Source organism: Aedes albopictus, chromosome 2 (assembly GCF_035046485.1).
Source record: "Aedes albopictus strain Foshan chromosome 2, AalbF5, whole genome shotgun sequence".
Lineage (NCBI taxonomy): Eukaryota > Metazoa > Arthropoda > Insecta > Diptera > Culicidae > Aedes > Aedes albopictus.
In genome coordinates, this window is record NC_085137.1 from 245,754,244 (window position 1) to 245,782,215 (window position 27,972).

General features: G+C 38.7%; 1 protein-coding gene across 2 annotated transcripts in view; it reads right to left on the minus strand.

Annotated features, from left to right (window-relative positions):
* Positions 1 to 2,190: 2,190 nt before the first annotated feature.
* LOC115258243 (dual oxidase maturation factor 1) overlaps positions 2,191 to 27,972 on the minus strand; it is a 439,950-nt gene continuing 414,168 nt past the window's right edge. For both annotated transcript variants that reach the window (XM_029858315.2, XM_062851454.1), the window contains exons 6-11: positions 18,373 to 18,727; positions 18,097 to 18,308; positions 5,873 to 5,952; positions 5,689 to 5,810; positions 5,397 to 5,627; positions 2,191 to 2,915 (exon numbers count right to left, since the gene is read on the minus strand). In XM_029858315.2, coding sequence (XP_029714175.1) covers positions 2,873 to 2,915; positions 5,397 to 5,627; positions 5,689 to 5,810; positions 5,873 to 5,952; positions 18,097 to 18,308; positions 18,373 to 18,727 — 1,043 coding nt within the window. In that variant the 3' untranslated portion in view covers positions 2,191 to 2,872. The remainder of the gene's footprint in view (positions 2,916 to 5,396; positions 5,628 to 5,688; positions 5,811 to 5,872; positions 5,953 to 18,096; positions 18,309 to 18,372; positions 18,728 to 27,972) is intronic.

The window sequence follows — 27,972 nt, forward strand, 5'->3', positions numbered from 1 at the left end:
CCAATTCTTCTCGCTCGAGATGATGCAGTGATAGGTTTAGGTAAAGCAAATCAAATTCCACATCCATCTTTGAAATCTTGATCGAATCAACAGTTCTCAACGAAAGCAGTTTCTTCGTTTGAAGGACGAAGATGACTTTTGAAACAGGACACTGTTTTACTGCCCCTACCGGAGGGGGGTGGTAATGTAAAAATTCAAATTTTAGTTGGGCGCCAAATTGTTACCCGCTAGCTCACCGAGGCTAGGGAAAGGAGACAATTATAGGGTCGTTTACCTTAATTACTCAACACCCACACCCTCACGGTGGTACTCACCTACAACAGGAGCTACACACGCACGTGTGTTGCGCGACACGTGCCCTTTTGTGCAACAAAGCGGAACAGCCGACAAACAGTGTCGTATCTAGGGGGGGCTCAAAAGCTAATCGAACTAGTTAATCAACCGAAACCACATTGGGCGAGGTTTGGCGACTCCTTTGCGAGTCCGAAACGAGAGGAAAAACAAATGCGGCGGAAAAGGCTAATCAGGGCTCAGTGCTTCAATAATTTAGCTCTTACCACCTTTCTTTTCAACTTAGCATGCTAATTTATTAGCCAAATCGGCTTAAATGTGACGTCACAACATTGGGGTAGGGTATACTTGCGGTTTTTTGGTACGTTAGAGCGGTGGTGGTTGGCAATGCGGCGGTATGGTGGACATCTGGGGGCCGGCGGTGGTACCGGGCGATGTTTCGGGGTCTAGCCGGCTGGCCAAACGAACTCGGAGTTGCTACGCCGCGAACGGTTCAGTTCCACGGGACATAGAAACGCTGTCACACCGTGAACCGAGCTGGTTGATTCTCCGAGTGCTTGGAGAGGATGCTGGGTACTCTGCTGTACCGGAGGGTCTCCGGAATTGGCTTGAAATTGGCGGCTGGATGTTGTTCGGCGTATGTGGGTCCTGGAGAGAACCGGAAGTACACGCTTGGCTTTCGGTCGTGCTGGGAAATCTCCGGAAATAGCTAGGCTAACCTCGGAGCGTACCGCTCGCTGTCCTAGCGGGGAGCGATGTTGTGGAGCAATGGCGGATTCAAACTCACGGACGTTGGTGATGGCCAGAAGACAATGGCCGACACTGCCGACTGGAAACAATGGCCCACGCCCGAAATAGGAGCGTTCCGTTTCCAAAATGGCCGGTTTCGTGCACCGGATAGTGGCTGTCGTTCGTGCAGGGCCTTTCCCACAATCTGTCCGTCCTCGGGGAATTTAACGTTCCGACAATCCGTGCGCTTGAACGGGAAAAGGGCCGGCTGCGTCCTGCGAATGAAACGAACACCGCTTGCTCCGCCAAGCGATGCAACCAAAAAGAAAAAGGCCCGCGTATAGGACCTACCCCGTAATTAATACACGTGTGACGTCACTGAGGGTTTAGGTTTTTACAATGGGAATGTTTTCACAATTCATTTACCTTTTTCTCTGCAAATAACACTAAAACAATTGATGGTTACAAACACGTGGGGGTTTTTACCCTACAATAGATCTGTTAACAAAGAAACAACCAAAGCTATTGTTTAACTCTACTAATAAAGCACCTCTATCACTAACCGTACTTTAACTGTTCTACCACGCTTTTCTCAACTACCATCTACTAAAACGTTTGCCTTCTTGTTCCTTTTTCCACCTATCGAAGAAATTAAGCACTAATTAGACCTTTTTTCACCACTTATTTAAAAAAAACTCACAAAGTAAATTAACTAATTATTTCCGACGCGCACTACTACTCCCGATGCGGTTACAGACGGACTAACCAGTTCGGGTCGTTAGCTGAGATATTTAATTAAAATACGACAGAACCCGAAATTAGCCGAAATCAGTTAGTTCTAGCTGGTTGGCAACTCTTCCACAATGCGACATCTGTGGGCCAGTGAGAGACGTAAGGCGAGCTTTATGTTTTGCTTGCGCTCAAACCGTTGTAAATGAGTTCCATGTATGATACATGTTGGTGTTGAGATCTGCCTGGTACTCACACTCCATACACACAAAAGTGTCACTCTTGCCTGTATGGCTGCGTACCATGCACGGTGGGTTTGAAGGAGGAGAAATATACCTTGCGGTGGAGCCGGCAAATAACTATTGGAACCACCGGTTACATCCCACGGCGCTGTAATTATCTACAATTTAATTTCGGAACAGAAATTTTAAACGCCACATATATGTCACAATAGTTTTTCATTTATTTCATATTCGATAGCGATTACAATCTTCTCTGTCCACATGACACATAGTTAATTAATACTTCATTTTTCTTCTCTGTCACTGGGTTCCTGATAATTAAAATTCTTCCTACATACTCGTAAAACTCCCTACACAATCGAAATTAATAAATATCTTAAAAGGGCACTATACACTCTCTCTCTCTCTTCTCTCCTGATAGTCTTGTAATAGTTGGGTTTCTGATAATTTCTTACGAATGCGGCCCAAGTGTTCTGCAAGTTGGCCAGTCTTAATTCTAAGCATTTGATGAATAATTCCTAGAATACTACTATCGCTACACTTCAACGTCTAGACACACGGTCAGTTTAAAATCTGCTCCATACGAAGCCATTTTCAATAAGTCCCTAATCTATAAAATTGTTTCGTCCTATTCTTAAGATAAGTCGCATTTGAACAAGGCCTTCCAGAATAACTTGGATTTGTTTTTTTTTTTTGTTTGTTGCATTATTTATCTCGATAAGTTATTCTGCTTTGTCAATTTTCGGTGTTTTACGATTTAATATCACAAGAGATTCATCACGTAAAGTTGCACACGTGTGGTTCCTAGTTTTTAAGTGAGGATTGGCGCTCGGTTTTGAACCGATTGTGGTTGGGCGATTGTGTTAATGGCTGTTTATCGTCTACCAGTTTGAGATTTCGCGGGTGCGCTCCAGAGGCGGTTTTCTGAAATAGAAAAAGTAGAAGAGTTAGTTTATAGTATATGGTATGGAATGCACTATGATAGTGTTTTGTTAGCCTAATCAACAAACACCGCATAGTGAAAAAGGTGTGAATAGCAAACATGTCGAATATCTCTGAACTTTTAACACAAACTGGAAAAACCAGTAAATAACAAAAATGACACCTAGTGGCGTCACATAAACCAAGTATTTAAAGAAAAAAAATATTGTCGGGCTAATCAAATACGGCAGCCTGAGTTGGCTGGTCATGTCGCAAGGATGCAGGAAGAACAAATGGTAAAGCCTTTATCATTCAGGGGCTCTGGGTGCGGTTGACACAGGACCCAGTCCAGTGAAAATTCAGCGTAATTGGTAATAGGTGCAAATTGTTGCCCACCAGATGTCCAAGAGAAGAATTTCAAAAAAGTGAGGGAGAATGCAGGGGGAATGACACTTCCTTTGCTAATCGGAAAAATCCGCATTTATCCGTTGCTAACCGTCGCTATCCGCGTCTAACTGCTGCTCAGTTAGCAGCGGTTAGCGACGGTTGGGAACGGATAAATGCGGATTTTCCGGTTAGAAAAGGATATGTCATTCCCCTTGAGAGAATGGGGTAAAAGACGCTCAATAAATTTGTATCCAGCATCGTGTGGCACATTGCCCTCTATCTAATTCTTCATAAATTACTGCAGTTTGTGTTAAACATTTTGCAATTATATCTACTTTAAGCATAGAGAATTAATTCAGACGTGTTTTTAACCCCTTTTTCTCCTTTGTGCACAACTATAAAAATAAAAAAAAAACCGGTGAAATCAACAAAAAGAGGTAGAGGTGAATAAAAAAGGAAAATTAGTTTCAAACCAAAGTTAGTAGTATGTATGTCCAACGGTTTTAGTCTGAAACGAGACCGGTCAATACCGTAGCTCGATATGGGGCCAAAACGGACCAGCTGCTGATTGGTTGATTTTATGTCATTAAAAATAAGCACAGAATTGAAACCGCCACCCGATCGCACCCGAGCGCGTGTGGGCAGTGTTGTCAAAATCAATTGAAAATACTGATCTGCCACAGGTTTGGCGTCAGCTGTTCAGACGCCGTTGCGTTTTGTTTCGTTCGCCTTTGTTTGTTGTTTTATTTGTTTCATTCGAGTCGGTTTGCGTCGAACGCAAATTATCATGAATATCATGAAGTGCAAGGCGTTTGGCTGTTTGCACAGCAGTACAAATCATCAAGAGCTTAAGTTTTACAAATTTCCGAAAAATCCTGTCGTCCGTTCTCAGTGGGCGCGTTTTTGTGTGAGTCACGAGGATGAGATTCCACCGTTAGTAATATAGCGGAATGATCGACTATGCAGCGTAAGATAAATTTTATTGAATGAAAAGCCGTGTGATATTGTGAGCCGTAGTAAATTTGCATTACATAATATTAAAAGGAAGTGAATAATTTGTATTGTCTTTGAATATGCCTTATAATTTCAGATTTTCAATTTAAGCTATTTTCACAAAAAAATAATAAATCATGATTGAGTTTGAAGCACTTTCAAACCTGCATCTTGTCACTTCAATTTGAAGAGGAGAGAATCGATCATATTACTTTCGCCCTTAGGCAGCATTTATTTATTATGTAACGCTAGAACGGCAATTTTTGACCCCCCGCCCCCTAGAGCGTTGCGTAATTTGTGGACTTATTTAGTCTCAATCTAGAAATCTTGCTAGAAATCTTTATTAACCCTCGAGTGATCGCGCTGTTGTATTTTGTACAACACGTTTAAAAAATCTCGCTTTTTGTACTCGGCATTAGCGTGGTGCTGACGGTGGTGGCCAACCGCGCGAGTTACTTAAGGGTAAAAAAAAATGGTGCACGTTCATAGCGAGGTCGTACAGTGAATTGAAACATAGCTCTATATTTCAGTTTACGGAATCTGTTTTCAATCGCAATCGCATCCAAAGCACCTCTGCCACCTCAAAAACGTGACGACATTCATGGGATCTCCGTATATATGTACTATCTGTCCTATCTCTCACTTTGCCTAAAAATTATAAAATGATATTTAACGTACAAAATGTGAAACAAAAAGCGAAACATAATTTTTGACAACACTGGCCCGAGCGACGAACGAAGCGAAATGAAAATAAACAGCAAACATATTGGGAGAGAGGAAGAATAATAAGAAGCCAGTTGTCCGGTCTCGCCTCAGGTTTTAGTAAAGAAAAAACTAGCAGTTCTCTCAAAATCTCATTACTCAGTTCGCAGAGGCATTATCCGGTGAGGAGGCATTGTTCCCAGCACGTTGACTTATGCCACAATGCCAACAGAAGGTCTTTGTACGTGGAACGTCAAACGCCTAGAAGAACAATGTCCACGCCTCTGGTTGTAGGGTTTGCAATTTTGCGAATTCATAATGGTCGATGGAAGTGTCGTTAGTGTCACGTCCGTCGGTTGTCTGCGTTACCCCTTTTTTACGGATAAAAATTTCCCCACTTACGGCAGCATTCTGGAGAGTGCAACTTTGTGTAGCGACTGAGACATGGCAGCTGCGGATGCGATACTGGAGTTGGAATCTTGCGAAATGGTGCGCTGGATTCCCTGCGGAGGCGATTGCTGAGTTCGTCGGAACGGATAGCGCCACGGTGACTTCGGAACATCATGCTGGAAGCCACGGTTCTCGATGCCCGCTTTGTCGTTGGTTTGCTCCCGAGTTTTCGATGACAGGCGGCTGAAAGTCGGAGATCGGTTAGGTTTAGGTTTTGTTCCTTTCATTTAAGAAATAGCTGTACCGAAGAATTCGCGATCCAAGCCCTGGAGGATCTTCTAGACCTTTGCTATTACGTTTACGGTACCGGACATCGTGAGATTCTTCCAATATCACGTGTCTATCGTAGGGAGTGTCGTAATAAACCTGAAATATGTAAACCAGTATAGATTGCGCCATAAAAAGGGCACAGTAAGTATTCTACGAACCTCTAGAATGGTTGAGAATCGGTGAGGCCACACCAAATCGATGATTGATATTATCAGTCCAACCGATAGACAGAGAATGCCTAAAACGAAAAAATAAATTTGTTCTTTCCAGCCAAGCACGTTGTGCAGAGATAGCCCGATTTGAATCATAGTTTTTATATCTACGACCACCGAATTGGGTCATTCAATGGGTAAAAGATTAGAGTAAACGTACCAATAGTGATGCTGTTAGTATAAAGTGACCAGATGATCAGAGCTCCAACGCGGGACAATAATTTGAAAAGATCATTAAGGTGAAGTCATAAACTCGCCCACATAGTTTTAATTATTTTATTTATTTTTGTTAACGATAAAGGTGGTAAATAGAATACGAAACACTTGTTTCTACTACCAATCATATTTTTCTGTATTGTGAACTTCCGGGTCTCCAGTTAGCCTAGTGATTAAGGCTATGGATCGCCAATCCGGAGACGGAGGGTTCGATTCCCGTTCCGGTCGGGAAAATTTTCTCGACTCCCTGGGCATAATGTATCATTGTACTTGCCTCACAATATACAATTTCATGCAATGGCAGGCAAAGAAAGCCCTTCAATTAATAACTGCGAAAGTGCTCAAAGAACACTAAGTTGAAGCGAGGCAGGCCAAGTCCCAGTTGGGACGTAGAGCCATAAAGAAGAAGCAGAAGAAGAACTTTCGCAGAAGTGGGACATACTCATAAACATTGTTTCTACAGTCTTCAAAAGAATTCTGATAATTAAAGCTAGCACGCAAAATGCTTTTAAGATTTCAACACTCAACTGCTTTAAAAATTCAGAATAAGATGGTTCAAACTTCGTTAACAACTGAAACTAAACTCGCATTGGTGACTGTGTCTGACAAGCATGACGTAAAATCTACAATTTTTTAAGGTTATTATTATCCTCAAAGTGCCTGAAAATGTTTACCAATCTATCTATTGCTTGTCCAAGTTTGTCCTTATTTGCAGTATGACTTCATTGAGTAGCTCTGATGCTTGCTTCTCTGTCAATATCGACTAACTTTTAGGATAAATACGCGTGTATTCGTTTGAACCGCCCGCCAGTCAATGAAGGTTTTGAGTTTCACTCATTTGAAACAATTAACATCGTCAAAATACATTTCCGATAAATGTTTACCATACTGGGCTTGGAGAGATTTTAACTTCGGACAAAGATTTTTAATCTGGCTGTGCTTAAAAAAGTAGTTTTCTACCGTTTCATGAAGTCTAAACTTGAGACAGTTTCGTCTACTACTTTTGTAATTGTACTCTTGTCACACTCTATTTTCTTCGTCGAACTGTAAAATACTGCCGCAAAGAGACTGTGTATAAAAATCAACCACATTTTCGAAATAACTTCTTCTTGAAAACTGCCGGGACTGCTCGATAAAAAAAAAAGATTCAACAGTTCAAACATTTCAAAAGTCGTTGTATAGCAGGCATCAAGGCTAGTCAACTAGTTGTACTGTAACCCAGAATCTTCATGTAGAGTCTGGGACCATTTGGAGGACAGAAGCACCTATTTTGGGCACTTGCTACTCTAACTCAGTTAATTTTGAACCGATAGACTTGTTTTTTGAGACACGATCAGATACGCACAGTATCTATTCAAGTCAATCGGTTCGAAATTGACTGAGTTATGGCAGCAAGTTCCCAAAATAGGTGATCCTGCCCAAATGGTTTTATGTGATTTGTGCTTTAAACAAAACCGGTCTGACTATTTTAGCACCAAAGTGACTACAATATTTTTTATACTTGATTGATTTTTTTCAAACGCGGAACATTTTTACGATTTGAGACGAATGCGGGACATTTCGCAGGACATATTTTGTCGCGGGACAGTTGGTCGAAATGCGGGACTGTCCCGCGAAACGTGGGACGTCTGGTCACTTTAGTCTAGGAGAATGAGTGAGAAAAAAGAAAAAGCTAGCTTCGCCAATGGATGTAGTACCAATAGTAGTGGTAGTGGCAATTTAGTATTATTTCGACAAAAAGCTCGCAAATAACATTTTTAATGGATGCATCATGCCTAATAATGATATTAATTTAGTTTTGTGTTCGAAATTGTTGAAAATACATATTTTGAACAATTATTTTCCTCATTTTTATTTTGCTCCTTTACACCTATAGTGGTTGTAGTGTTCCTATAGTGGTGGGTCCCATAAGAATTCTATGGGATGTGCCACTATAGAACCAATGTTAAATTTTACCACCACAATAGGAACCGTATACCTAGAGTTGGTGCAAGTGATTTATTAGAAAAAACTGAAATAAACAATGGTTTTTACATTTTTCCTAGCAAGTTTAAATGATAAACTACCGATTGACGTTTTCAGACTTTTTATTTTAAGGTATTAGGCCGGAACAAATCTCATTTTCTTCTTTTGTCACAGTGCTCGTTGACTCGTCAAGGGGAGGGATGATAAATAATAAATGATTTAAATGAAAAAATACCCAAACAATTAGGCAAAATCATTCAACTCATCGGATTTGTTAAGGAAGTTTCTGGGCAACTCTAATTTTTCCTTCAAATTTTTAAATTTCTTGGAAAATTTATTTGTGCCCCCCTTTAAAATGTTGAATTCTATTCAAAATTTTCCGAGGGGGCGGTGACATAAGAGAAAATCGAAATTTGTGTCAGCCTTATCAATTTTATCCAATTATTTTACTACAAGCAGCTACTAATATAAAGTGACCAGACGTCCCACGTTTCGCGGGACAGTCCCGCATTTCGACCAACTGTCCCGCGACAAAATATGTCCTGCGAAATGTCCCGCATTCGTCTCAAATCGTAAAAATGTCCCGCGTTTGAAAAAAATCAATCAAGTATACAAAATATTGTAGTCACTTCGGTGCTAAAATAGTCAGACCGGTTTTGTTTAAAGCACAAATCACATAAAACATATTAACGGATATTTCCATACTTTCAACGTCAGAGTTCAAACACTACAATTTTTTTTTGCGAGAAAGTAGGGTCTGGGACCATTTGGGCAGGATCACCTATTTTGGGAACTTGCTGCCATAACTCAGTCAATTTCGAACCGATTGACTTGAATAGATACTGTGCGTATCTGATCGTGTCTCAAAAAACAAGTCTATCGGTTCAAAATTAACTGAGTTAGAGTAGCAAGTGCCCAAAATAGGTGCTTCTGTCCTCCAAATGGTCCCAGACTCTACATGAAGATTCTGGGTTACAGTACAACTAGTTGACTAGCCTTGATGCCTGCTATACAACGACTTTTGAAATGTTTGAACTGTTGAATCTTTTTTTTTATCGAGCAGTCCCGGCAGTTTTCAAGAAGAAGTTATTTCGAAAATGTGGTTGATTTTTATACACAGTCTCTTTGCGGCAGTATTTTACAGTTCGACGAAGAAAATAGAGTGTGACAAGAGTACAATTACAAAAGTAGTAGACGAAACTGTCTGAAGTTTAGACTTCATGAAACGGTAGAAAACTACTTTTTTAAGCACAGTCAGATTAAAAATCTTTGTCCGAAGTTAAAATCTCTCCAAGCCTAGTATGGTAAACATTTATCGGAAATGTATTTTGACGATGTTAATTGTTTCAAATGAGTGAAACTCAAAACCTTCATTGACTGGCGGGCGGTTCAAACGAATACACGCGTATTTATCCTAAAAGTTAGTCGATATTGACAGAGAAGCAAGCATCAGAGCTACTCAATGAAGTCATACTGCAAATAAGGACAAACTTGGACAAGCAATAGATAGATTGGTAAACATTTTCAGGCACTTTGAGGATAATAATAACCTTAAAAAATTGTAGATTTAACGTCATGCTTGTCAGACACAGTCACCAATGCGAGTTTAGTTTCAGTTGTTAACGAAGTTTGAACCATCTTATCCTGAATTTTTAAAGCAGTTGAGTGTTGAAATCTTAAAAGCATTTTGCGTGCAAGCTTTAATTATCAGAATTCTTTTGAAGACTGTAGAAACAATGTTTATGAGTATGTCCCACTTCTGCGAAAGTTCTTCTTCTTCTTCTTCTTTATGGCTCTACGTCCCAACTGGGACTTGGCCTGCCTCGCTTCAACTTAGTGTTCTTTGAGCACTTTCGCAGTTATTAATTGAAGGGCTTTCTTTGCCTGCCATTGCATGAAATTGTATATTGTGAGGCAAGTACAATGATACATTATGCCCAGGGAGTCGAGAAAATTTTCCCGACCGGAACGGGAATCGAACCCTCCGTCTCCGGATTGGCGATCCATAGCCTTAATCACTAGGCTAACTGGAGACCCGGAAGTTCACAATACAGAAAAATATGATTCGTAGTAGAAACAAGTGTTTCGTATTCTATTTACCACCTCTATCGTTAACAAAAATAAATAAAATAATTAAAACTATGTGGGCGAGTTTATGACTTCACCTTAATGATCTTTTCAAATTATTGTCCCGAGTTGGAGCTCTGATCATCTGGTCACTTTATCCTAGACAAGCACGAGAAAGAGCGGGATGCGAGAGGGGACCTGTGCCCCCTCTTTTATCCTTCTCTTTCTCGTGTTTTCTTAGGAGGGAGAGTGAGAAAAAAGAAAAAGCTAGCTACGCCAATGACTACATCCACTAAGAGAGCGTTTACCCTGCAGCAAGATGCAAATCCCTTTTCATGGAAATCCATCGCCCAGTTCACACTACCATCACCTGGTGGAAAAGTTGCACGAATCGCTGTGTTGTGCCATATCGTCAACAGAAGGCGCTAGTGTGAAACGTCAAACGCATAGAAAAATGATGCGCGTGCCCCTGGTTGTGAAAGCCACAACTATGAAAATTTAAAATGATCGTTAAAAGCGTGGTCGATGGAAATTTCGCAAGTGTTACGTCTGTTTGTCTGTGGTGTATCGTTGTCCTTGCTTCACAATGTACAAATTCATGCAATAGCAGGCAACGAAAGCCCTTCAATTAATAACTGTGGAAGTGCTCAAAGAACACTAAGTTGAAGAGAGGCGGGCCAAGTTCCAGTGGGATCGTAGAGCCATAAAAAAAGAAGAAGTGTGAGAATTTCCGAGTATTCATCGTTCTGAATACCGTCTTCAAAGTGCTATTCCACATTATCTTCCATCGTAATCGTAACAAAGTAACAAGTAAATGGAATATAGGGTAAGGGAGGTATTTTGGACCGCTTTAGGAAGTAAATGAACAATTCAGCGGAAAAAGAAGGTTTCCACTTCTAAATATGGATAATTTCAGTAGGCATTACGTAGAGCAACATGTTTTCTGTCGAAAAAGGCCAAACAGAACTCAAAATTGTTGTAGTAAATACAAGAAATATCAAAACTCCTGAAGTATCTCAGGCTTCTATTTTGGACCACCTGACTTTATTTTGGACCACCAAGTGCACATATTTTGGCCCACCAAATTAAACATCAATTGATTGATGAAATGAAAGCCACTTCAGCAAAAATTTAAACATAGTTAAAACTACGTGAAGTTTACATCTTTTCTATTCATTTTTTGAGGCAGGGAACGTTTAAAAAATACGTAACGGTAAAAAAGATGAAATTTTGTTGCTATTGCCAGTTTTTACGCATTGTAGTATGATGTTTCATAAAAAAATGTTGCGCAAAACGTGTATCTATTAACTATTGCATGACGTAAGTCAAAATGTATAAATTACGTAACGCTTCATAGGAAGTGTGAAAGTCTAGTGATTTTGCTAAATATAAAGGCGTTCCACACATATTGTAATGAGTGGAAAGGAATAAAGTAATTTGAATGATACGTAAATTGTCAAACATACATTAGCTAACACATTGTCTCAGTCATCAACTGATTGTCGAGAAGGACAACTTTTCTAAACTGGATGACTGAACACCTGAAAACTTCAACTTGCCGAAAAGTTGTTAGGGCACAAATCGAATCGAAACGAATTAACTTGGTGAAAAGTTGTTAGAACAAATCGAACCCACAACAATCTCATTGTGAAATAAACGTATAACAACCCAGATCACTGGAAGTTCCAACTTATTCTATTTATGTGTTTTCAGAGTACATTACATTGGCATGAATGTTTTCTCCCTTTAGAAGGAACTGGAGAGATGGATCTGACAGGTGGTCCAAAATATGTTCACATCTGATTATGTTGAACATATTTTGGCCATACCTCAAATCACCATTTTAGTAAATATTATCGCTCCAACGAGGTTAAGAACAGTTTATTTCGAGTTCTTACATGGCCCAAACTACATTCACTTGAAATAAATATTTATTTGTAAAATTTAATACCTCTTCGAAGCCGACTACAAATTTGTCACCGTCTTTGTTTTTGGTGCTTTTTCGTGCGTTTCATTGGAAGTGAAAACATTTTCTCTATTTTTGATACTGAACAGCATATTTAACTGACATCCAAATTAAGGTCATCACACAGTTGAATACTTTTCGTGTTCCAATAAAAATTTACCAAGATTTAGTAGAGATTATGTGATAAATATCATAAAACTCCCTAGGTGGGCCAAAATACCTGCCCGGTCCAAAATACCTCCACTACCCTAGTATTGAGCTAGGGTAGAAGCTTCAGCTTTGGCCAGTCCGGAGTTTTGGCCATAGTGCGGTATTCAGCCTGTTGCGATCTAAATCGTCATATTTTTTTTACTGGTAGATCCTTATCTCGGCACCAACATTTCAAAAGGGCGTAACTGCTTTTGCCTTCTCACAGAGCTGTGGGTCGTATTTCATTCATCTCACGCAATTCACATCCATTAATCGAAAGAGGAGATTTTTTTCTTTCTATTTGTGCTAGCGGGTTGCTCGAGAGGGATGGGATACGCTCCACAGCTTTGTGAGAATGCATTAATTGTAAATGCAGTTACGCCCTTTTGAATGTTGATGCCGATCTAATATGATGATTACAGCTGTGAAAACCACACATTTTGATAAAAAAAAAACTGGTAGGAAAAAAATCCCTTGAAAACCAACTCCCATATGTACAGGGGGTGGCCAAAATGTTTGGGATAGACAACTTTTTTTTTTCTCTCACCAAAAAGTTCAACATGCTATAACTTTTCATAGCGTGCATCAAAATATCTCAAATTTTGACTGTTTGTCAACCTATAATATGTGCATCATTGGTAGTAAATTGGGGCTCGATTGATTAATGTTTCGCAAAGTTAGAACCGTTCGGGTAAAACACTATTTTTTAGACAACTCATTTTTGAGCAGTTGGTATTGTAAATTTGACTTATTTTCTTCTATATAGGTAAAAATTTCAACCCGGTATAATTTAATTTGCCGTGAGAAAATATAACATTTTATAACGTCGTATTAAGTATCAATATATTGTTCATAAACGTTCAAAATTTCATTCAATTCAGTTCACTGGTTTCCGAGATATGACTGCTCAAACCAAAACTGGCCAAAACTGCAGCAATGCTTCTATTTTGGCCAGTGCCACTTTTAATACGAAAATCAAATATTAGCTCGATTTCTGCATTTTTCCAACAAAATATAAATTGAATCCTTTCATTAGGCACACTGATAGTTTCATAGGTTTACTGGCTATTTTTATAAAAAATATTTTCCTTAGACTGACCAAACACGGTGCTCGTACCCTATATAAGTGTTATGGTCCACTGCACGAATTTATACTGGCCTGCTACTCCCACACTGCTCGAAGTTCTCTTTGACGTTGCCCCACTACACATTCATCTCAAACAAGAAGCACTTTTTTGCACTTACCGCCCATGGGTACTCGGTTCACTAGAGGAAACTCCTGTGAACCGCAGTTCAACACACACCTTGTTGTTTCCACTTTTGGTGAATTGGGACAAAGTTGTCCTTGCTCCAAGTGATCTTACAATTGCTTGTAATTTTCCATATAGGACATTTTCCACGAAATTCCCTTCCCGGGAAGTGTGGCCATCTGGATATCTAGGAAGAATTATTTCAGACGGCATCGTATGTTACACTGATGGCTCCCTTCTCGAAGGTCGAGCAAGTGCTGGCGTTTATTCTCGTGAACTAAGGCTGCATCGTATCAGTCTTACTCACTTGGTAGACACTGCACCGTTTTTCAGGTCGAAATCTTCGCTCTTATGTGCGGAGTTCAATCAGCACTTCAGCAGTACGTAATGGGCAAAGTAATATACTTCTGTTCAGATAGCCAGGCTGCTATTAAAGCAATTGCTTCGGCCTACTCCAGGTCGAAGATAGTTATCGCTTGTCGGACTCAAATCGAGGAGCTGAATTCAGCAAACGCTGTTCATCTTGTATGGGCACCTGGCCATTCTTCCACCACTGGAAATGAATTGGCTGATGAGTTAGCCCGCACAGCATCACATGACATCATTGGCCCTGAGCCAGCTATTCCGGTATCCAAGTGATGGATAAAGCTTCAGATTGACACCTGGGCTGCCACTCAGCACAAACAATACTGGAATAGTGGTTTCTGCTTTTAGTAGTGTTGCGTGTACGTACACGCTGCATTACACGAACACCACTTGAGTTACTGGTTGAAAATAGTAAACAAAGATCAGCTGTTCCCAGCAAAATCAAATGGGTATATTTTCAACCAGTAGATTTGCATTAGTGTTCGTGACACCGCGCTGCGAAACCACTATAGTTTGAAGTCATGTCGTCAAACCAAATTGTATTGCACTGAGCTATCTCTAGGGGTGGCGAAGTATCTAACAAAATTTGTTTAATCTGTTAAAACAGAATGCTGGTCAAAGCCACAGTGGTGCGAGGGCGGTCGAAACCTAAAAAATGAAAATGCTTTTCACGTAGATATAATATTTTTGTCAGATTCCTAAATATTTCAACTGTAGAAATCCAAAATTTCAGATCGATTCATTGAAATTTGAATTTTTGACAGCCTCCTGAATGGACTGTGGTTTATGGCCTTCATACAAAATCTATAATGTTTATTTACAGCTATGCCAGTGTCCCGTGCTTTAATAAACGCATGAACTATAATAGTTGCTTTGAAGGATTTGTTCGTAGATATGTGAAGATCATCTGTATGGCATTTAAGTTGTGAAAAAGCTGCCTAAAAATGAGTTATCCTTCGATATTCTTGAAAATTACCCATTTTTGAGTCAAAATTGATCTAAAACTATAGTAGGACGTGCGCGCCCGCGATGTGGTTGTGCGATTTTGTAAGCCTAAGACCAGTGCTTTCGATTGGTGTATGATTTATTTTGCGAAAACTTGCGATAGATTTCATGAATTTCATATGTTTTTGAGGGTTTTGGGTAAGAGGTTTTGGCTGGCTTTTGTTCAGCAACGCACCACTGTGCACTGCCGACTCAGCTATCACATGGCGATTATACAGCAAGCTGATTCATTTGCATGTGATAGCTGTGAATCCGATTATAGAACTTCGTAAAATGATTTATGTAACAGTTTTTGCGCAACTGCGTTTCCGAGTAGTCGGTAAACACTTATAAAGTGAAACTGACTTCAGAATCCTGAATCTGACGTTCTGTTCTGTTCTGAATCTGACGTTCTGTTGTTCTTGAACTGCTGCGATTAAAAGCTATGCACACTAAACACTTTCAGCGATATTTTGCTGAATTTTGCCACTCCCATAAGAAATACACGTGATTGATCAAAATAGAAACCAAAGTTGAGAGCACAAATTTCCCAAATGGAGGGGAACGTGCCTCTGGAGCCGACCTACTGGTACCTGTTCACCGCTGGACTATCGCACGAGTTTTCAAGAATGCGAAAACGTAAATAAAAGTGCGCGATTGCATCAAATCAACTTGATGTTTTCAGAGCACTTATTCAGTATGAATTAAAGAAACAGTGCACTGAAGACACCAATTTGATTTTTGCGATCGTGTACTTTTATATAGATTTTCGCACTCATAAAGACTGAGTGCGCAGTCCAGTGGTGAACTAAATGCGCAATATAACGTACACTATTTTTCCCCAATTTACGCTAATTCTGGGTAACAAGGCTAATGTTGCCACAAAACATTGATTCGAGTGATTTCGTAGTTTATGTGTGGGTTATTACTGCAAAGCATGAACATTTTCAATGTTGTACGTTATATCGAAGCAAAATGTATATCTAATTCACATATCGTCGGTTTCCTGCAATAAGGGCACAACTCAAAAAATGTGAATTTTCAGAATAAGCGTTTGAAAATTGGCAATCTTGAAGCACCTCCTATAAGTTATTTTTTTCATTATTCGACAAAAGTAAACGAATTTTGATTGTTGTATCATGGAAAGGAACTAAAGGACTATCAGTTTCATGAATTTTGGATAACTATTTTTCATCGATTATTGAAAAAGTTGACTGATTTTGAGTTGTGCCTTTATTGCGGAAACTTTCATCTCACAAAGACCCGTTCCGAAATTCCATGAGAAACGCGAGTTTTTCTCATTTTCACAAATTTTCCGCATTAAAGGCACAACTCAAAATCAGTCAACTTTTTCAATAGTAGTTGAAAAATAGTAATCGAAAATTCATGAAACAGATAGTCAGTCAGTCCCTTTCCATGATACAATAATCAAAATTCGTTTACTTCTGTCAAATGATAAGAGAAAAAAGTGAACATGCAGAAGGTGCTTCAACATTGCCAATTTTCAAACGCTCATTCTGAAAATTCACATTTTTTGAGTTGTGCCCCTATTGCAGGAAACCGACGATATATCGAGGGTACGTTATATCGAAGATTACCTGTATTTGCTTCTTATTAAGGCCTAAAGTACACAGGGTCAAATATTTTGGCAAGGAAAGAACTCAAGAAACAACATCTGTTTGACACTAATGAAAATTTGATCGAGTCAAACAAGATGTTTGAGCATTGGTTTCTTTTTGGACAAATATTTGTCCCTTTGTACTAACAGCTTTAAAGGTAATTTATCAATAGGCACATGATTCTGTGCAATGTGTTGAGAACGGTGTCAGGCCATTAGGCCGAATGGTCATAAGACCGAATGGTCATTATGCCGAATGGTCATGAGGTCTTCTTATTGGCGATACGTTCGCACTGAGACAAAGCCTGCTTCTCAGCTATACTAGTATACTATGAGCATTTACACAGTTAGTAACTGAGAGCTTCCCCTGTCAATGACCATTTTGCATGTCGTGTGGCAGGCACGAAAATACTTCATGTCCAAGGAAAGTCGATGAAATTTCCATCACGAAAAGTTCCTGAGCCAACCATTTTCTTAGCATAGATTATTTTTTTGTATTTCCATTGCTTCTGTAATATATGGCATCTACAGGTTATTTAATCCATTTTTCCGTATCTCCATTAAAACAGTAACTAATAATAATTGATGTTGAATCTACTGATATTTTTCCTATGAATTTTTCCTTCTTTCAAACATAGGATGTTCTTTCTAGTATCATTGCCAACATAGTTTTTGGCGCTGAAACAGCTGATATGCAAACCCTAAATTTTCCCTTCTTTTGAAAATAGTGTGTTCTTTCTAGTTTTATTTTTGAAATAGCTATTGGCAATTATTGTTGAAAAATGTTAATGAAAACAAATCCGTTCACAGTCTCATAAATGTTAAATTGCAATTCGTCCTGATGACCATTCGGCCTAATGACCTTCGGCCTAATGATCCAGAATCGTTTTGAACAACATACTGCGACTCAATGAGTAAAAACGTTTTCCAGACAGCGATCTTAGTGCTGGATAATGATTTTGTACAATTTTTACTCCTTCAGGACGCGTACCGATGTAAAAATTACAGCACTATCAAAAAACTCCGCCCGTCGTATTCCGGTAGATAACTCTAAGACATTTTGGGAAGATAAATACTACGGCTGATTGAAATGAAAAACACCAGTTTTCTTATAGCATTATGCATACAAACTTAGACGGGCTTAAGCCCGTGACTGCTTAAGCAGTCACAATTTTAAACCACATAAGCTCAAAATTTGCTAAGAAGCATAAAACACACTAAACACAATTTTGGAAACTTCACCTCCTCCATTGCAATTGCAAATCTAACAAATAAGATTACCGAGAAACATATAAATAAGGGTAACATTATGTATGGCGATGAAAAAAAATATCAATATTCAATCTGTAGATGACGTGCATGAACCCAATCGGTCGTAGTGTGGCGGTATAGCTTCAAATGACTGAAATATCAAGCAAAATCAATAAAACAAAATTGTATAGCGTATAGAATCTGATAGATGCTCATCCAGTCCTTACTACTGGAAAAGTATTAATTAGATTATAACGCAGAACATCTAATAAACAATATTTCAAAATCGATATTCAACCTGCAACCAGCACAAGCCAAAAGCACCATCCCAGCCGGAAGCTGATGCGGCCTCCCTCGATGAAGATCGTTAACGGTCGTTTCGGTAGCATCTGGCTGTAGCCAATGCTGGCCCCAATCAACAGGGCCCCGGTGAGCGTCATAGTGTAGGCTCCATAACGTGGCACAGCCACCAGAAGTAGATTCATCATTAACCACGATGCGAAGGAAGCCCTACGGATGAGAAAGCGATTAGCATGGATTCGAACCGAGAAAGTTCCTCCAACCCAAAACTTGCCATAGTAAAATGCTAGCATAATAGCCAGCGGCTCGGTACTGTCCACCCCATGCGAATCCTTCCTGACCAAGGCTGAAATATTCCGCCACGGTCAGAATGGGATATGGCAAGCCACGCTGCAGAGCGTTTTTGTACGAGTTGCCCATATCATTAGCTTGGTTCCAGCTAAATCGTTCGTTGAAGTCAATGTCCGGGGTGGACCAGTTGCCAACAGGCAGTGCTGCCAGCGTGATGTTGATGTGCATCAGTCCAATGTGGGCGCCCAGCCGGGCCGGAAGCTTCTCTCGCGAGAACGCCTTGTACGGTGCGACGATGGTTGACTGAGCCACATGCCAACCTGAACCCAGTCGGGTAACTGTAACGAAAACGAGGGAATAGTGAATAAAGTATCGATCGATCATAATTATTTGATATGTGGTTTCATTGTAAGCTGTTTTTGGCTCAACTTAAGTGGTATGTTTTTTATGCTGGGACAAAGAATTTTAGACTGGACCTATACTGTAGACAGAATCATACCTGATGGAATAACATCCGTTTTCATTATATTCGGGTTACCGAACAAACTTGCAGAATGTATGGATGACTACTGCAAACCGGTTTTCGGCACTAGTTTCAATAATAGAACAAATTTGCTCTCGAAAGCTGTGTAATATTTAATGATTTTAGCGTTGCGGTAAAACACCTGAGAATACAAATATGGGGATTTCAGGAGGGATTCATGAGGTCTCTGGGACGTTCCATATGGTCTCACAAGCATTTCCGGGGATCATCAGGGGTGTTTCAAAGAGGTTTCAGCCGGAGCCGTAGCGGAGAGGTCAAACTGCCCTACGGCTCGAGCTGCATGGTCGAAATCTGCAGAGGAGACGCGGTCCAAGAAGCGTCCGGCAAAGACGGGCGAAACCCCAAAGAGGAAGAAGAGGACGGCCAGCGCGAGTAACCAAGCAGCCAAGTCGGTTGCGAAACGCACAAGGGGCAGGAAAACTAAGCTCCAAGAGGCCAACCCTAAGAGGAACGGTGGCCAACCGGACCAAGGGAGAGAGAACTCTTGGATTACGGTCGGCAGTGCCGGATTTAGGGGTTAGTTTGGGCCAGGGCCCCGGGCCCCCACATTTCAGGAGCCCCCCACAAAATTTCATTTCATGAAAAAAGTGAAGCAAGAACTAGGTACTAGAAACTTCTCTTGAATTGATTTTTATCACAATAATTCAAATTACTGTCTACTGACAAGATGTATGCTGTGATTATTCTGAGGAAATCTGTTATTATTTGTTCAGATATTTATGAAACTTTAAATGTTGCCTCCAAAACTTACATATTTGTGCTTTTCTTTAAGAAAATTTACCGAAAATTCTGGAATAATCCTCGACTGAATTCTAGATGAACTTCAAAACCAGGCCCGGATTAAGGATTGTGGGGGCCCGGGGCCTGAGCGGATGTGGAGGCCCCTCAGAGAGATGACCAAAAATGTTTTTCCTTATTTTCGAACAGTACTCGAGCAATATGAAAAATAAAGGAAATGTTAGCAACCAAGAAAGGTTTTTGTGGGGGCCCCTAAAATGTGGGAGCCCGGGCCCCCCCGGCCCCCCCTTAGATCCGGCCCTGTTCAAAACCCAAACAATTGCAGAGTCAACCAGTTAGTGCTGTTTTTTTTTTATTTTGTCAAGAGTTTCTGAAAACATTTTGAAGAATTTTCTTTAGACTTTAGAGTTCTTGGAAGTATGAAAGCATTTTTTTTAAATTTAGTATTTCTGAATTCTTTAGTTTTTATTTAGGCAGCTTACGACTTACTCAAATTGGAGAACACCAAAACTGTTGTAACATTTTTCTAGGAAATCTAGCAGATTTTTTTTAAAGTGATTTAGTCCGATTTTTTTTTTGAATTGAGAGATTGGCTTACTTAAATAATGATGAACCCATTGTGGACTCCTGATTCGATCCATAGATTCCTTGAGAAAATTTCAGAAGAAATTTGTGGAGAAAAAGGCCAAACATTTATCCGGGTTTTCTGCTGAAGATTTTCAAGAAATTCACGGACAGAAATGTTGTCTGGTCGATATAACTTTTCCCATAGTTCTACTAAGCTTCAACGAGATTCTTGGTACAATAGCTTGTTCCACAATGATTTGATGTTTGCACCAGGTATATATTTCGTTTGGATCAACGTCATCCAATGCTTAAACCAAGAATATATGTCATTACTTGAGCTCTCTTGGCTTCTGGCTACTCAGTCACAAAGAATTTGATAAATTTGTTCATCATGGCCGCGGAAATTTTAAGAAATGACTTCAATTCTGTCGAATCGTTGTGAAATCTGTAGGTATGTATAAATCTAAAATTTTACTTCTATAAGTTTATTTAATTCATGATTTTAATTTAGTTCGAAATAGAATATCTCCTGTCTCCACCACGTCTAGCAAAGGCATGCAATGGTTTGCGAATTGCCTCGCACTTTGATGAGTATTACAGGTCACTGAAGCTCCAAGATCCGTAATATTATATAAAAGATAATTTTATCCTTGAGTTTATCATGAATATACGGCTTTTAATGATTTTAGAAATAAAAAAGAACAACATTTGCACTATTCTCAGTGAATGCTTAAACCAACCATCCGATATAGTTAGTTCAACCCTCAAGTTGAGGGTCAAGTTAACCCTCTAATACCCAATCCCGCCTTTAGACGGGGTATAGTTTGAGCATTTTTGTAATTTTTGTTTCGTGGAAAATCATTTTTTTTATATTTTTGGCTGATATTCAGGACTGTTCTGTATATCTCAAAATGGTTTTTGGTGTATTTTAAAGCGTATTTACATTTTTTTAAAATCATTGAAAAATTGATGTTTTAGTCACCTTTTAGAAGTCATTGTTTATTTAGTATTGAATCGCTACAATTAACATATTTTATTTTTTTTCCAAATCATTCTATCCTTGTTTAATAGTTTAAGGGAATCGAATACACTCTAAAATAATTTTCCTTAAAATTACACGGAAAATAAAATTTTCTGTGAAAAAAATTTAAAATAATTATATTTCAACAATAATCATAAAATCTCAAAATGTTTTCATCTAAAAAAATCCGTTCCCCAAAATGGCTTCCAGGAAAAATATAAAAGTGTGGGGATGTTCAAAAATAAAAATTAGAAAAATCAAAAACTGAAATTCACGAAATCGAGAATTAAAAAGAATCATCTTCCAAAACATGTTTAAATCGATTTTAGATGACGAAAAATGATATTTAGATCAAAATCAAAAATTTGGGTATTAGAGGGTTAAGCATAAACATGCTGGAATCCACCATGAAAATAAGTGAGATGTCAAACCATATTGTTGATGTAAGCATAATATGGTTGTATGAACCATATTTCTTGCTCTGATCAAATCGGTTCGTCCTATTGTATTATGCGTGATACAATCTCAGAAAAGGATTGGGTATATAAAAGTCAGTGCACAAAGATGCTTGTTCGGGACCATAATATGAATAACATCACTTTATATTCTATTGGAATTTAAGTCAGAAATTGTCTCGGGTGCTCATCATGGATTCTCTCGAAAATTCTTCAGCATTTTGACGTAGGACTACGTCTCTCTTTTGTATACCGGGTGTCATTCTAAATTTTCAGAAATCGGCCGCGTTACGTTTAAAGTGGAGATTTTGAGCGTTAACAGCTCAGCCATTTCTTGTTGAATTTTCTAAATTTTTACATCAATCGATTGCGAATCTTTACACCAAATATGTCCAATAATAACATTTGCTGTTTTTCAATAACTATTGAAAAATTGGAAAAAGTGAACACATGTTTTTTTCCAGCCAATCACGATGTTTATTTTAAGACTGTGTAGCCAAGAATAGTGAATTTTACCAATAATTTCAATTTCTAAAGACGTTCTACAGAGTTTTTATATACATGTACATATGTATTTTTTCAAAGGATTTTCGGAGCGACCTATTTGGGAATTTCAACAATATTTTACTTCTTATATTGCTTCCATGGAGTCCCTCTAAGTATTTCATCAGTATTTTAACAGTTCACAAAAATCCAATAACTATTTCATAGATTCCACAAACAATTTTTAAACCCAAAATGATTTTTACGAATGTATTAAAGATTAAAAATAATGGTGAGGTCCCATGCAAAAATTGTGCCATATTGTGTCATTGGGTTTAGAAATGTCATTTTTGCGTGACATAATTTGTGTATCACCAGCCCATATAACATATTTGAAACTACAGTGAGGACCCGATTTTTTCAGCCTTTTTGAAGTAAAAAAATAAAAGTGTTTTTGACTCATTTTATGATCAATATTAATTTAATTGATGACTTTTGGCGTCATATAAAAAATACGTAATGAACCAATCTCGTGTAACTTTTGAAAACGGCCATTATTTTGTTTGCAAACTAACACAATTATGCCGTTTTAGCGCCCAACCAACCAATACCGTTTTTAATTGCTGAAACAATTTTGCTCTCTTTTTTCTTGACGTAACGTTCCCACTGGGACACAGCCTGCTCCTCAGCTTAGTGTTTTATAAGAACTTTATCAATTATTAACTGAGATCCCCCACTGCCTATTTTGCCCATGCACATGTATGGTAGTGGAAGGAAGTTAAGGCAATTTCCATGATGAAACGTTTCTGTGCCAACCAGAAATCGAACCTACCACCTTAAGCATGTTTTTTTTTTTTTGCTTGTCCGTATATGGACTTAAAAACTATTCATCTTAACAATAATCGTTGCCTGTTGGCCCGGCATCTTTGAAATTCCTCCAGCTTCACATGTTGGGATTATTCCAGAAGTTTATGATGAGATTTATGTTGTAGATTTGCTTGGATTGCTTCAGGAACTGCTTTCGAGATTTATCCATTAAAAATACTTAAGAAATTATTATTTTTGCTGGTGTTTCTTCAAGAATTGCGCCAGAAAGTCTTCCAGGGGATTCCATAACGATCCGTTCCGATGTTTTCTTTATAATATTCCAGGCATTCCACCTGTGATTCCTCCCGAAGCTTTTCCTGGAATTCTTTCAAGAACTCCTGCTGGGTTTCCTCCAGAAATTCTTGCTGGTACTCCTGCAGCACTTTTTCCATAAAATTCTACACGTACAGCGGTGTATCCAGTAGTTTCTCAAAACAAATTCTCCAATAATTCCTTCTAGAATTACTACGTGAATTTATTCTTTCAATTCTTTGAATTATTTCTTTCAAGAAATTCTACTGGGATTTCACCATATACAGCTGTGTTCATAAAAATAGCAGTGAAAACCGTTTTCCATACAACTTACCATGGCCAACTTTGATATACTGTAACTTAGTTCTCCTATGAGCTATGGCTTACTGCACGAATTTATACTGGCCTGCTTACTCTCACACGAAATTTGAGGTTTGAGAGGTGTCGGCACCGCTCCAATGTCAAATTTTCTTTGAGAGTAAGCAGGCCAGCATAAATTCGTGCAGTGGACCATTGCGCTAAAAATTTGTCAGCGAACTATAAACATGATCAATTTTGTTCTAACAAAATTTGAAAGTTTTCTAATAGCAGTGTTAATAAATTGAAATGTAGCTTTATCTTGAAGAAGCTAGACATATTTTCGCATGCTATTTAAACAGTTTCCTCCTTGTTTACAAGTTAATGCATAAAGTTAAAAAAAATTGAAAATGCTGGCTGAATAAAAAAAAATCAAAACAAACACTGCTATTATTTTGATCAATTTCACATAGTGTTTAACTTTTTTCCACGTGCTTCAAAAATTCTCAGATTTCGCTAAAACAATATTCACCATATTTGTAGTTCACTGTCAATTTTTTAACTCAATCGCTCAAAGCAGAACAAAGTTACAGCATGTCAAAGTTGACAATTTTGTATGGAAAACGGCTTTCACTGCTATTTTTATAAACACAGCTGTATATCCGATTATTTCAGGAGTTTCTACGGGAGTTCCTTCTAGATTTTTTCTGGGAATTTCTATAAGAACCGCTTCAGGTATTTAACTAAGAATTATTCATGCATTCTTCCTTCATTGATTCTTGCAGGAACTCCTGCTGGGATTCCTTCAGCAATTCTTGTTGGTATCCCTGCAGGACTTTATCCAGCAATTTCTACAGAAACTCTTCGTGCGATGTATTAAGATATTTCTGCAATGATTCCTTAATATTTTTTCAGGAATTCCTCTTAGGACTCCTTCAGGGATCCCTCTAAGAATTCCTTAAAATGTTCCTCTATGAATGCCTTCTTTTATTACTCACATATTACTCATAATTCCTCTAGAGATTTCTAGGTTTCTTCAACAAGATTCCTCCATGGATTTTCTGAGAGTCCCTCTTGAGATTTTCAGGGTTACCTCTTGATATTCCTTTATGAAAATCTCTTGGTATTGCTTCTGAAATTCCTTTAGAAAATCATGCTGGAAATTCTCCTGGAATTCATGCTGGAATTTGTCAACTCATTTCTGCTGTGATTTCTCCTTAAACTGCTCCACATTTCCCCAGTACCTACTTTATTCAGTAATTCATCCATGGATTCCTCAAGAAGATTTCTTCAAAGATTGCAATTGGGATTCTTTCAATGATTTTTCAAAAACTGCTCCAGGAACTCCTCCAGGGATGCCTCTAGGGATTTCTACGAAGATTGCAGTAAGGATTCATTCAAAAATTACTTAAAGGATTTATCCGGAGGAGATCTTGTGAAAGTTTTTGCAGAAACTACATACGGGATTTCTTCAGGAATACCTTAAGGATTACATTCCGTAATTCCTCGGATAATTTCTCCAGGAATTCCCCCAAAAATTTTTTCAAAGAATTCTTTTAGATTTTTAAGAGATAAGGCTCTGAAAATTAAAGTGAAAAAGCGGCGGAAACATAACCAATTTTGGCAGTATGAGTGTCTATAATTGTCAATCAGATGTTGGTTCATTTTCATTCGTTGACAGCTTATGCTAGCAGTTATGATTAAAACTGTGCTAACCAGTTTCGCTTACACAAATGTCCCAATTTTTTCAGCCCAAAATGCTACCAGGGGCTGACAAAATCGGGTCCTTACTGTAATTTAAAAAGTCTATAGAATAGCAATATAAAAAAAACTTACGTTCCATGCTTTGAATGGCAATTGGTACAAAAACGGTTGCTTTCTACACGTTTAATAACTGTGGAAGTACTCTAAGGGCCGATTTCTTCACCTCGGCTTAACCGGTTTGCCAGGCTTACCCATATAATTAAACCTTGTTTAACGCTAAGAGGTCATGCACAAATTACGTCACGCTTTTAGGGGGAGGGGAGGGTTTTGCATAACGTGACGAACCATACAAAAAAGTTTAAGGTCGCATACAAAAAATGTGTCATAGGGGGGAGGGGGGTTGAAAATGGTCGATTTTTGCGTGACATAATTTGTGTATCACCCCTAAAGCCAGAATGAAGAAATCGGCCCTTAGAACACTAAGTTGAAGAGCAATAAAGAAGAAGAAAAAGAAGATGAAGATTTTGATGAAAGTCTAGAAAACGTCAGCCACAGGTGATCTCAGATATCAGGTATCAGCAGGTCGGCTCCAGAGGCACGTTCTCCTCCATTTGGGAAATTTGTGCCATCGCCTATTCATCATGACGGAGAAGGGAAGGAAAAAGGATAGGGCAGGGGAAAGGACAGGCAAGGGAATAGGATCGTCATACACGCAAAAGCGTACCACAATGGGTTCACATAGCGTCCTGAAAAAGACACTGTAATAACGCATATGCGTACCACAATGGGTTCAAACAGCGCCCTGAGAAGGGCACTGTGATAACGCATAAAGCGTAAAGAGAGCCTATAGCTCTTTACCACAGCGGGTCAAGAACAACAGAACGTCCTGAAGATTCAGGTTTCTAAAGTCAGTTTCACTTAATAAATGTTTTCCGAGCAGTCTTGTTAGAGATCACAGTCATTGACACCTTTTCGTCGATAATTAGCTAACTAGTTGCAAAACTTTGTCTCCGACATTCGCAACACAAGCAATCAAACTACCGTACGAAACAAAAATGACAAACGAATGCACTTGACCACGATTGCGCCTTCGGGAGACGGTTCGGCTTTTGTTATTCCTGTCTTCTTCCACAATGAGAGCTTTGTTGGCCGTATGTGTGTCGTATTCAATTCAACAAGCAAGAATAATCTAATATTAACATTTATAATCGAAATTGGTTGAAATCCATGCGAAAAGCTAGTATTAGGCAAATGTTATCGTGTCAGACGACATTGATTTGACCCTTGTTTATGTTTATTGATCTTTGTACTACAGCTCGTGTTATGTGTAAGAGGTAACGGTAGCGCATGAATGTAACAAAGCAAGCTGACATCCGACTGCGGCACTGAAATGGAGGTAGTGAAAAGTGTCGAATGTTTACAAGACTGTTTCCGAGCAAAAACTGGACAGTTACATATCAAATGATACGAAGTTCCATAATCGGATTCACAGCTATCACATGCAAATGAATCAGCTTGCTGAATATTCGCCATGTGATTTTTTTTCTGTTCGGGTGAGCCACTGCGACCAGTATTTAGATCTTTTGTGGCATTACCCGTATCCTTAGTAGGGTATTGGTTCCCTTATTAAGCATGTGGCTCCCATTTTCATCCTACGAAAAACAAAGGAATGAAGCGCTGTTTGTTTTATTTCTTATTTTTGTATTTTTTGTTAGAAGTGAGCACCCATGTAAACACAAAGAACGGAATCAATCGGTGCCGTAATCGCTTGTTTTCGAATAAGATGAATATGGGAGCGTGAGATTACTGATGGCACACATACCCTATTTAGTGCATGTCGTACTACCGTCAAGGCGCCATTCACCGTGGGGGCTCCATTCACCGTGTGCCTTCGAATATTTTATCATTATTTCCATATTATGATTGAATGATATGACAATTTCCCTTCAATTTCACCAATACAACACTAATGTATTGTTACCATGTCAAAACGCTCATTAGAAACATTTAAAAGTATCATTTTGACACTAAAGTGTGTTTACATGAAGCGGGTTTCTGCTCGTTCACTGCATTCATAGTGAAAAAACGAAAACTGCGCTAAGGTGATTTAAGCGATAAACTAAATGTAGTAACGTTTTTATTCCACGAAGAAGCAATTAAATTCACATATCAGGTATGTATTTTGCATCACCGAAGTAAGTTTAACAAGAAAGTACGATTACTCGTACTTTTTAATTGAAACAAAAAAACACGGTAAATGGGTACCCCAAAAATCAATGGTCTCCATTCACCGTGCCCCATATTGTCCCATATATCTAGAAAAAATCGAAAATTTTAACATTCGTTTTTCTAATAAAATCTTGCAAGTTATTACTTGAAATCAATTTAAACGATGAAAATTTCCTTGGCTGGGTTGTTTTGATCATTTTTAAACAAATTAAAATAAAATTTCTCATACACGGTGAATGGGTCCCTACTACCACGGTGAATGGTGACCTACCACGGGATTAGGCGACCTTACTACCCTTTACTAATTGTACTATATCACCAAATTTTGTGAAAAATTTTCTACTTCTGTGGATATTGCTTTAATTTTAACCTATAATGAAGGCAATTAAAAGCGGCACCAACAATGTTTATAAGACTGGTGTCAAA